The sequence below is a fragment of the Halichondria panicea genome, chromosome 3 (genome assembly GCF_963675165.1).
Source record: "Halichondria panicea chromosome 3, odHalPani1.1, whole genome shotgun sequence".
Classification (NCBI taxonomy): Eukaryota; Metazoa; Porifera; class Demospongiae; order Suberitida; family Halichondriidae; genus Halichondria; species Halichondria panicea.
The window spans coordinates 5,856,483-5,867,438 of record NC_087379.1 but is presented as its reverse complement, the minus strand read 5'-3'; the positions used below and the strand labels follow the sequence as shown (position 1 = coordinate 5,867,438).

At 44.3% G+C, this 10,956-nt stretch overlaps 2 protein-coding genes and 1 long non-coding RNA gene across 3 annotated transcripts; 1 reads left to right on the top strand and 2 right to left on the bottom strand.

The window, feature by feature from the left end:
- Positions 1–51: 51 nt before the first annotated feature.
- LOC135333831 (ER membrane protein complex subunit 1-like) lies at positions 52–8,011 on the top strand. Its single transcript, XM_064528834.1, has 21 exons — positions 52–176; positions 240–367; positions 515–583; positions 801–912; positions 1,277–1,344; positions 1,554–1,647; positions 1,710–1,868; positions 2,047–2,275; positions 2,556–2,687; positions 2,866–2,950; positions 3,060–3,235; positions 3,487–3,606; positions 3,652–3,807; positions 4,355–4,519; positions 4,662–4,911; positions 5,141–5,361; positions 5,660–5,739; positions 5,835–5,965; positions 6,953–7,037; positions 7,204–7,352; positions 7,713–8,011. The coding sequence occupies exons 1-21, from the start codon at positions 73–75 to the stop codon at positions 7,871–7,873; spliced, it is 2,874 nt and encodes a 957-aa protein (XP_064384904.1). The 5' UTR covers positions 52–72; the 3' UTR covers positions 7,874–8,011.
- Positions 6,046–6,652, bottom strand: LOC135333873 (uncharacterized). Its single transcript, XR_010394114.1, has 3 exons — positions 6,333–6,652; positions 6,223–6,291; positions 6,046–6,166 (listed from the first exon to the last, which is right to left on the bottom strand). It is a non-coding gene; the product is annotated as an uncharacterized LOC135333873 (long non-coding RNA).
- Positions 8,012–8,020: 9 nt separating the features above from the next.
- Positions 8,021–10,858, bottom strand: LOC135333853 (pentatricopeptide repeat-containing protein 1, mitochondrial-like). The gene is made up of 5 exons (XM_064528867.1): positions 10,413–10,858; positions 9,470–10,333; positions 9,224–9,340; positions 8,863–9,036; positions 8,021–8,208 (listed from the first exon to the last, which is right to left on the bottom strand). The coding sequence occupies exons 1-5, from the start codon at positions 10,800–10,802 to the stop codon at positions 8,107–8,109; spliced, it is 1,647 nt and encodes a 548-aa protein (XP_064384937.1). The 5' UTR covers positions 10,803–10,858; the 3' UTR covers positions 8,021–8,106.
- Between the last annotated feature and the right edge of the window lie 98 nt (positions 10,859–10,956).

Here is a 10,956-nt window from a genome sequence, read left to right as displayed (position 1 = left end):
ATTAACCCATTACCCAACTAAGCTTCCGGTATGAATATAATTAACACAAACCACGTGGATTCAGTATCTAAAATGGCTATAAAGTGGTGCTACGTATTTCTGTGCCTGTGTACGTGTGTGTGCCTGCTTCATGAAACATCAGCACTGTATGAAGATCAAGTTGGCCTCTATGACTGGTGAGAAAATCAAACCCATCCATTACACACAATCGCTTCAATAAATTCATTAAACTGCCTCAGGTATCAGCAGTATGTTGGACCTGTGAGTTACGCCTCTATTGATTCTACTGTGAGCACCAATCGAGGGATAGTAGTCGCGTCTGAAAATGGAGTCCTGGCTCACATAGACACCCTCAGCGGAGATTTAGGTGGGCCTTGATTATAAATTTGTCAGGTGATTAATTACAAGTGTACATGTACATTGATCGGATGTATGAATTATTTTATAGCTTAGAGAGGTGTAATCAGACACGTCCTACATTTATTGTCGTACGATTTCCTGTTTACCTTAATAGTGTGGAGGACAGTATTTGCTCCTGGCAGAAATGGATGGATCGATGCCATCTTGAGAACCCCTGGAGGATGTGAGAACATGCACAACATGTGCCGTTAGCTCTCACACACAGCTGGTTATTGTGCTACGTGATGTTTAATGGCCTCCATTAGCAGTTTGTTAACATGCCTACGCATAAAGAGTATTTTCATCATTGCTTATAGAGCCCCCTTCATGTTACTAGTAGATACCGTACTGATGTTGACAATGATTAAATACTGCCCTCCCTTTCCCTGTACTCTGTTCAGCTCTACTGTCAGTATCCAAGAATGGTCGAGTGTTACGTTCCTGGGAGCTGGATGAAGGGCTCCTAAAATGGGAGGTAGTCACCAACTTAACAGCCAGCCAGGAGCAGGACAGGTGATCGAGCTTGGGGATTGAATTTAGACTTGCTCTTCTTAGTACTATACTTACATGTACTGAAAAAACGCTTTGTTGGGCAGCAGTCTAATTAGATGTACAAGAAGATAACGTGGTATATACATGAATGGTGCTGCAATGAATGTGTGATTTCAATGTGTTTAGAATATTCAGAGCTTTGAATCGTTTCACAATAGTTGTTTCTTGTACTGTTCTATTCACTAGCAGACTCATTAGCAGTTAGTCACACAGTATATACTGGACAGCTAGTTATTAGAGCCATACACTCAATTTTATTTAACTAAGAGCTATTTTCTGTGATTGTGTCCGGTTTAACATCATCTTTTATCTCGCTCACTCACAGTCCCCTTCCTCTGAACGAGATCTGGAGACCTGGTGCTGTGCAAGCTGCTCTGACAGGGGGGAAGCAAAGTAAGCCTGACTCGTGGCTCGTGTTATTGGAACCAATGATTTGATAGTTCTTGTAAACTGATGTAGAGAGCTCTGTTTGTTTACAGTAACTGTTTGGAGATTGATATACAAAGCTGTCACACCTCCCTACACACACACACGCGCGCGCACACGCACACACACACACACACACACACACACACACACACACACACACACACACACACTAGGCTTAGTGGCGGTTGCAGCTGGTGAAGACCTCTCTGTGCACAGTGTTAAGACTGGAGAGGTCAAGTGGACACACACTCTAAACCTACCTAACGAGTGAGCACAGTGTTTCAGCTTACTCCTACTTTATTCCTGGCTTACCCCTTCACTACATGTAGGTCGTTGCTATGCTCTATGATAGGGCAGGAGAAAACTCTGTATGTATTAGCCGCAGTCGATGAGTCTAATCTTATTCTCTTCACCTTTGCTGCCTCCACTGGCGAGCTAACGTCCACTAGAGAACTGACAGCCTCATGGTTATCGATGGATACAACCAGGTGCAATCGATTGTAACTACTAAGAGTGATGACCCTTTACCACATTCACCCATTTAACTATCATGCATAATATTATACCCTGTACAACAATGCTTGTGCACATTAAATTATTATAAGGATGTGCTCTCATGTCCATGAGCCACACTGACACACGCCCACCCACTGTTCTCTGTCACAGTTGCCTGCTTACAACAACCCACCTAGTGTGTCTGGAACCCTCCAAGTTGAACCTCTACCATACACCACTCTCTGCCAGCACCCCCTTACAACAAACCATGCTCACTACTTTATTGGAACAGGTTGTCGTGGACAACCAGCAAGCCAAACTCGTCCTGGCTGGCATCTCAGACAATGTTGGAGTGGAGATTGGCAGCACCCAGTGGTTGTTGAGTCTGGAAGGCCCTCAGGTAATAACCACTATGCTATAGTTTCTAACCACAGTTGTGGGAATTGTGTGGCACTAGAACTTTATTGGATGCATGTGGATGCATGCGGAACAGTATAGTTTATGCCGTGTTATAACGGCATTTTGTTTGTCCTCTTGCAACAACATTACGTCCGCCGCTTGCTTTAATTTTTAGATCGGCGATCTTTGTTAAAATTCGCTAAATCACTGATTTGCCCGTTAAACGGTATTGCATTTATCTGTGATTTTTATTTGACCGTAATTGTTTGTTCAACATGCAGGTGTCTGTGTTGAGCAAGAGTGGCCATGCTGTGAGCCTTGTGGGGGGTGTGACTGTGGGGGGCGACGGCCGGACCTTGGTGGTGGGAGATAAAGAGGTGGAGCTGAAGGAATACAGGGGGAAACCCCTTCTGGTGAGCTGGATATTATATACATGTGGAATATCTTGTTGTGATCCTGTTACAGTACAGTACGTAGCTCATCATTACAATTTTTTGCCAACACAAGGCCTATAGGTACTGTACTTCTACTTATGTTGTACCTTTGTGTGGTATGCTATCTTTACGCTATATCTCTATGCCCACTCTACAGGGAGGTGTGCAGTCGGACAAAGGGAGGGACAGGTATCGAATGGTGCTGGTTATGGAGGATCACTCCATACTCGGGATAAATCAAGGTGCGCTAGTAATAATTATGTTTACCCTGTTAATGTCTATAAACCATATCATTCTTCTTCTATTGATGAGTATGTGATCACTGATGAGTGTGCGCTTCTTCTTCTTCAGATGGTGTAATGTGGGCTCGAGAAGATGCCCTGGGGGCCGCAGTTGCTGTGGAGATGTTGGACTTACCAGCTGGCCAGTCAGAGAAGATTGAGAGCTTTGTAGAGATGACCAAATCTGAAGCCAACCCTCTCAAAGTGGCCGCCCTCAGAGCACAGCTCCAGTTCACCCTTGCCAAGGTGAGGGGGCGGTGTAGGCGTATGGACATTGCCAATATGAGGGGGTGGTGTTACTGTAGGTGTGTGTGTGGCCCTTGCCAAGGTGAGGGGGCAGTGTAGGTGTGTGTGTGTGTGTGTGTGGCAGCCTCTCTTGCTCCTTATTTTGATGAGTTGCCAGCAATGGCTATAGCACTATCGATAGTTAGCCTTGTCACCATGCAGGCCGATTGCTCCATCTCTATATTTATTATCTGGTACTGTTTCCGTTGCAGGAGTTTCTGATGAACCTGAACAAGGAGGTGGCCAGCTTGCTACAATATGACGGACCTCACTTAGTCAGAGATCGGTTCAACACTCGCAAGCTCATCTTAGTTACCACGGCAAATGGAAAGGTAAGTAAGAAAAACTTACAGTGTGTGATTTTAGATCTTTTGTAGATGTATGCCCTGGATAGCCGCAATGGGGAGGTGGTGTGGCAATCATTCCTCTCTTCTTTTGCTGCCTTCCAAGATGGCCGCCCACTCCTCCATGTCCTCAGGACTACCAGTCACCCCCCACACCCTTCACTCGCTGTTTTGGTTGGACGCTCACAGGTAAGCTCATACAACTATTCAACGCTATCACCCTGAGCGTCCTTTGATATTATAATTATGCTCATGGCTTAACATCGGCAGTATCTCATTATTTTCTACGCTACATGTACATGTACATAAGAACATCCCTACTCAAAATATAGCGCCTGAAACATGCAGGTCTCAGGCCTGTTTCAGCACATTCCATGCATGCAAAGAAATGCAGCTGCATATACTGTGCATAGTTTTCTAGGCATAAATGCCATGTAAACTGGTATTTTCATGCATGTTTCATGCATGTTTTGCTGAATTTTCTGGTACCATGCGTACGTTATGCATAGTTTATGCATGAACTATGACTAAAACATGTACACTTCAGACGACTCTGGCATAATCCATGCATGTTTTGGCCTGAAATTGGCTTTCATGCATGGAATGGTACTACATTTTGAGTAGGGATAAGATGACCGCAATAGACAGGCGCTAGCTACATGACTACTGTTAATTAAAAACCACATAGAGAGATAATTATGTACCCAATATTTACGGTTTGTGTCTTTCTCCATAGACCTCTGGATGCAGTACTGTTATCTACGAGTTCAACCCACTCACTGGAGAGGCAATGAACTCGGAGCCTCACTGTCTACCGTTCCAAATCACTCAAACCTTGCTCCTCCCCACTCTTGACCACACCCACTCCAAGATCCTGCTACTATTGACCAGTGACAACATGGTGCGTTATCGTGAGGTCTCCCTCATTGTTAGTCCTGAATAATCGAAGATTGGGCTAGCTGTACGTGTTACCGCAATTTAATTTTTACATGTTCATACATGTATGCATGAATTGATATTGATTGATACACGCACACACACAGGTGGCCACGTATCCTTCCTCGACTGAAGTCATGGAAACACTGATGGTCTCTCAAGAGCAGCTGTACCTGCTCGTAGCGATACAAGGTGGCTCAGACATCACTGGCTATAGGGTCCTGCTTGACGAGGGGGGCTTACCCTCGCCTGATAACAGTTACCCTGGATACCTATTCCGTACCGAGCAGTTTTGGCAGGTGCGGTTTCCAGTTGAGAATGAGCAGATAGCAGCTGTGGTGGGGAAGAAGGCGTACGGTGAGCTGGTTTGTATGTGTAGTTCTAGTTTTTTTATACTTAAGTTTTGTATTTTTTTGACATTTATTTTGTTCTGCCGCACTGTAAGTGTAGGTACTCGTTAGGCCTCTTTAGGTTTACAAAATGTACATTGTACATAATTACAAAACTGAATAGTCTACATGCCTGTACTACGTACGTATTTTTCATTAGTTGTGTCTATATAACGACGCTGCTCTGAATCATACAGAGCACGTCAGCTCGCAAGGAGATGTGCTGGCCGACCGGAACGTGCAGTACAAGTATCTCAACCCTAATCTGGTAGGTGTGGTCACAGAGTCCACAGACCGGACCAAACCTCTGGTGACAGTGTACCTGATAGACAGTATCACTGGGGCCATCATCTACCACACCTCTCACAAGAATGCCCTGGGGCCCGTGCACATGGCTCACTCTGAGAACTGGGTTGTTGTGAGTTATCTTTTTGTACCGTTTCTGTTATCTTTGTGTTTAGCTTTGCAACAGGTGCTTCAATATCAATGTTTTTTCCACTTCACTCGCTTATCAGCTCTAAAGCATAATTATAGATAGAAGCGCTTTGAACTTTGAATTTCAGTGAAGTATGACCAAGTTATGACAACATTAATATAAAAGTCAAACTCAACACAAGACTCTATAATATGCGTATTTTACATATTAATATTTAAATTTGTTATTTCATTCTTTGTTGGCTGCATTCTATAGTTATCTTTGCTGTCTCCCCTTGCAGTACGAGTTCTTCAACAGCAAGCAGCGTCGTCATGAATTAGTGGTTCTGGAGCTCTACGAAATACACACCAACCAATCACAGTACGTCACATGATGCTGCATGTTCGTCCCATAACAGTATGCACCGACTTATTTGTGAAGTGCTATCAATGTTGACTACATTAACTCCCCTGTAGCACTGTTTGGTCGTCGCTGGCCCCTCCCCCTACTCCCGCTGTCATGTCCCAGGCCTACACTCTTCCCACCACCATCACCACCCTCACAACCACACAGACTCTCAGGGGAATCACTTACAAGGGAGTTATTTGTAAGTACCTACCTAATCCCGTAGACTTTAGTACACTGTACTGTCAGTACTACATGTACATGCCGTGTCTGTATAGTTATACTAGGGTGACACAAGGTGTCATGGGGCGAGCGTGAGCGCAGTACAGGTGGTTCACATCTATGTGTTGTGAATACCTATGCCTGTCTTGTTCCAAGCGTGCCTGTCTGGCCTCAGGAGTCTCTGTAGAAAAAAAACACGGCTTATCATCATGAACGCCACTGACAAGTGGCACTTACCCGAGGCTCTGCTGGTTTGAGTTGAAGCAGCCATTTGCTGTAGGCGTGCCTGTCTGGCCTCAGGAGTATCTGTAATGAAAATTACACTGGCTTATATCACCTGTACTTACCTGAAGCTCTGCTGGTTTGGGTGGAAGCAGCCATTTGCTGTAGGCGTGCCTGCCTAGCCTCAGGAGTCTCTGTGTCCCGTCTCAGTTGCTGGGATGCTCTATTGGCATCCAGTGCAATTGAATTTGAGTGCCCTGTGCTTTTCTCTGCGTTTGGCTAGCCTGACTTCTTTCTCTTCAGCTGTTTCTTGGGCTCTTGCTTGTCTCTCTCGATCCCTCCTTATTTGAAGCCTTTCTTGTTTGCTTTCGTTGTCAGGATTCATTTTATGCAACTTTTTCTTATCGCTCGTGCAAAATACAATAAGAATACAAGAAATTGGTAAGGACCGCGTGTGCAAAAACCGGCTATCAGGCCGTGTCTTACGTACCATTACATACATACATACAGAGAAATTGTCTACCGAGGTCACTAAGATAGGGCTCGCTACGCTCGCCCCAAATACTAACATGTACACATTATCATCATGCAAAGCTTTTTGTGGAGCATTACTCAATACCGAAAGAGTGCATAAAGGTTTCTGTTGTGGAGCGCTACTCAATACCGAAAGAGCGCATTAAGCTTTCTGTTGCTAAGTGTTATCATTCTAGTGCTAATAGCTGGTGCTTCTCTCCCTCCTCTGCAGTTGGTCTTGCGTCTGGTCGAGTGGTGATCATGCCCAAGTCTCTACTGAACCATCGCAGAGAACTGGAGATCACTGACCAAATGAAGTGAGTGACTTGCTGGTTGACTCTGTGTGTAAAGCCTTTAATTATGCCTCGGTGTTACATGGTGCATTGTGTGGGTGTAACTGCTTAACAGTGTAACTAAGAGCTTCTGTAGGCTTCTAGTTACAGTATGGGCTCTATTATCTATTCTTATTCTCCCTACATGCAGGGAGGACGGGACTCCTCCCTACCATCCCGAGATTCCACTCAACCCTCTTAGCTTCGTCAACTACAATCGCACTGTTGCAAGGATACGAGAAATTTACGCTACACCCAGTGGGCTTGAGTCCACGTGTCTACTGTTCGTCTGTGGACTAGGTGAGCGTCACACTCTATTATAGGAAACTACTTTTGCTATAATTGTATAGCGAAACAACAACCTACGGTTATACCCTGCCATTAGTACTTCAAGTACTACTTCAGGGTGTCGTACAGTACAGGGAGGGGAAGGGCCGGGATATTCCCCAGTGGCTCCAATTTCCTCTCCCCCCCCAAAAATTTACATTCAGATACTAGTTGTATGACTGAGAGTACATAGCTGGCAATGTTTACTAACAGGGTATTGAAATAACAGTTAACCTTTTTTTAGCAACATTATCGTGCATGACACCTTGTACTCGTATAGTGAAACCTATACTTTCACGTAACCTCCCCACCCACACCCTCTCACACGTACAGATCTCTACTACACTCGAGTGACTCCGTCCAATCAATTTGATCTCCTGGCCGAGGACTTTGACTACACTCTCATCAGTGCAGTAGTGGTAGGCATGTTCGTAGCCACTCTCGTTCTCTCAAGACTATCAGCCAAGAAAATGCTAAAATCTCTCTGGAAGTAGCCAGTGCTCAACTTGTTAGGAGTTCATTGTTAGTGTTGTGCAGCTGTGTGTGTGTTATGCATCTCTAGAATCAGTCCTTCGATCACCACCGATTTATATAATTATAATTATATCATTAATGTGTGCTCTATATATCTATTGGTAAACTTTGTTCCAACGTCAAAATTGATACACACGTGCTTGAATGAAACTGAATTGACAATACAATGATGAGATAATGAGTTCATTTAATGTTAATCAGTACGTTTCATCATTACTTTGGAGCCGACCATCATCTCCTTCCAGATACTGTAGTAACCTTTGAACCCATTTAGTTGTCTCAACAGGTACACACTCTGCAGGGAATGGGGAATACGTTATACAACTACTCATGATCGAGCTATAAAATAATGAATTAAAGCATCGCGGGTGCTGAAGCTTCGGTGGATGCACCAAAGCTATATTATACGACATGAAGCTTACAAAGTACCATATAGCGGGAAATGTTAATTTGTGGGTGCGATGTTTTGCTATTTGGTTCAGAAGAAATTTTTCGCGATTTTAATAATCATAGTTCAATGCCAGGAAACCACACCCCAAGAATTTTGAATGTGAAATTCACGTTAACTGCTCTGCCCTCAAAACGCGAAATTTTGCACCTCACGAAATTTCCCGCTATACGGTAAATTTACATTGGTGCAAACAATTGACCATGATTGTTGCTAAAAAGCAAAGTTCTCAAATCTCCCCTCTCCCCTACAATTATTCAGGTACTAACTGAAGCAACCCCAAAACCCACCAGAGATCACCTAATTAACTTCCAGCTAGGGGGGCATGCCCCTGGGTCCCCCTAACTGGCGACACTCCGCATGCATTATTTCCCCCCTCTATTAAAATCTTGTATAACACCCTGACTCCCGAGGAAAAAGGGCCTTCACAAGCATTATTGTATCATGCTTCTATTCACTTCTCCCCTGTGATATGTACACACTACCATTGTCCCAGCGTACCTTTGGTTTCTGATTTGCGGCAGCGTCCAGTGTTTCGATTAACGAGTTACTAGGCAACACCTCAAAGTGCCTCATCTTCTTGATCAGTGCGGTGAGGTACACAAAGTTCCTGCTTCTCGCTGCATTCCCAATCAGTGTCTCGAATACATGCTCGTTTGGTACCAAATCAACGGCCTGCAAAAGACCCAAAACAAAAACAATGATATAGCTAATAATTATAGCAAAGCAGCAGCATAGTTAGTCACCTAACAATCATTATTCTGTAATGGAGAGCTCTATAATAATAGCTACCAAGTGTCGTAGCTACAGGATAACCTAGGGTGAAGCTGTCGGATAGTTATAGCAAGTGTGAGTGGTTCACCTTGATTTCTGCCAGTAGTTCAAGGCCTTCCTCTTGTCTCACACAGGAGTTGGCCACAGCCTGGTAGCCAAACTGACCCATGTCCACACCCATGGAATGAGAGTAGCTCAGAATAGCCTGTGGACATTGAGCAGTAAAATTGCTACACACACGTAGTTGTAATAACGTCTCAAGTTTATGTATTAAGCTTCATCACCATCATGCACAAAACTAACACAATCTACACACATTGTGTTACCCACTCACCTTAGCTCCGGTCATGTTCCCCAGCTTCGCCTGTACTCGAATGGCCGCTACCAGAGCCCTTGCATCAGGCTTCACTCCACACTCCTGTGATCGACTCAGCACGTCATTTGGAGATAGCATTAATTGTAGGAGAAGGTGAAACATTCGAATATCTGGCTTTAGATTCAAAGTCTTCAAACTTTCAAACAGGATTTCAATTCCAAATCGATCCAGCCATCTTATTGAGCTGCTACTGACTCCTTTAGTTGCTACTGAGCCAAGATTTACAGTGAGTGATTCAGTCTTAGAAAGGAACACTTCAAAACTTCCTGTTTGTTTGACATTAATTGATGGTGAGGATAAACGAACTTCGTCCTGAGAAGAAGAGTCTGCAATAACGGTCGAACTTCGTTGCAAATCTGATGGTATTTTAACTGCAGGTACACGTATCAGTTCTTCACAATCGTTTGATCGAGTGCCCTCTAAACCAGCATCTCTCAAACACTGTAGGAGGAGGTTGAAATTGTACAGGTCCGGTTGATGTCCAGTGGCAATCATTTCCTCCCACACTCTTTGTGCTATGACCATACCTTCCACTCTGTCCTTAGCGCTGGCCTGCAGTAGACTACTATAGGTGTGCAGGTCTGGTGTGGTGCCTGTCTTTATCATGTCCAGATAAGCCTTGAGGGCGTGTTCTTGTTGCCGACACGAGGCCAATGCATTAATGTGGGCGTTGGTTGCGATGGTGTTTAGACGAACTCCTCTTCTCTCTATTTCACTCTCAACCTTAGTGAGGATTTCGTTTGCCTTTGTACCGGCCTCGGCACAGGCTGACAACATGCTGGTGTAGGTGTGGTCAGTCGGTACTAGTCCATGCTTCTTCATCTGTGAATGAGAGAAAGTTTTCAGTAAAACAGTAGCAGCTATAAATGCAACGTCGTATCTATAAATACTATTTACTTACCTGGTTGAAGACTCTGAAGCTAGCCTCGACGTTCCCCGATCTCCCGTAGCCTGCAATGAGAGAGTTGTATACGACGGCATCTGCCTTCACTTTGTTGCCTCTCATCGACTCAAACACTTCAGCGGCCTCGGAAACCTTCCCCTTGTGCACCAGGTTAACTATGTGTCTTGAAAAACGGAGCTGCTTGATTTTGTATGGGCTTTTGGTCCACTTATGATTTTCACGATCCTCATCATTCCTTCCTCTTTTGTATGTGTTTGGATCAGTTGATCTGTCTTCAGCAGTGAATGACTTGCTACTGAGTTTATTGCAAAGTGATAATGTCCTCAAGTACGTCAAGTGGATACTGCTGCCAATATTTTTAACAAGGAGCGAGCAAAGGAATAACATCTTCTACTTTTTTGTAGCCGGCCAAGTGGCTGCGTGGGTAAAAGAGAGACTACAATAGTCTCGTGGGCCATACCTGCAAAATCACTAATGGCTCGCAAGACTAGGACTGCACATGGGCATTACCTTCACCCATGTGTAGTGTTTGTATATGTAT

Coding starts and splice junctions, on each gene's coding strand:
- LOC135333831 (XM_064528834.1), top strand. CDS start 73: ATGGCTATAAAGTGGTGCTACGTATTTCTGTGCCTGTGTACGTGTGTG. Junction 1,869..2,046: donor TTATCGATGGATACAACCAG/GTGCAATCGATT, acceptor TCTCTGTCACAG/TTGCCTGCTTACAACAACCC. Junction 2,688..2,865: donor ACAGGGGGAAACCCCTTCTG/GTGAGCTGGATA, acceptor CCCACTCTACAG/GGAGGTGTGCAGTCGGACAA.
- LOC135333853 (XM_064528867.1), bottom strand. CDS start 10,802: ATGTTATTCCTTTGCTCGCTCCTTGTTAAAAATATTGGCAGCAGTATC. Junction 9,037..9,223: donor AACTACTGGCAGAAATCAAG/GTGAACCACTCA, acceptor GGTCTTTTGCAG/GCCGTTGATTTGGTACCAAA. Junction 8,209..8,862: donor CCGCAAATCAGAAACCAAAG/GTACGCTGGGAC, acceptor CATTCCCTGCAG/AGTGTGTACCTGTTGAGACA.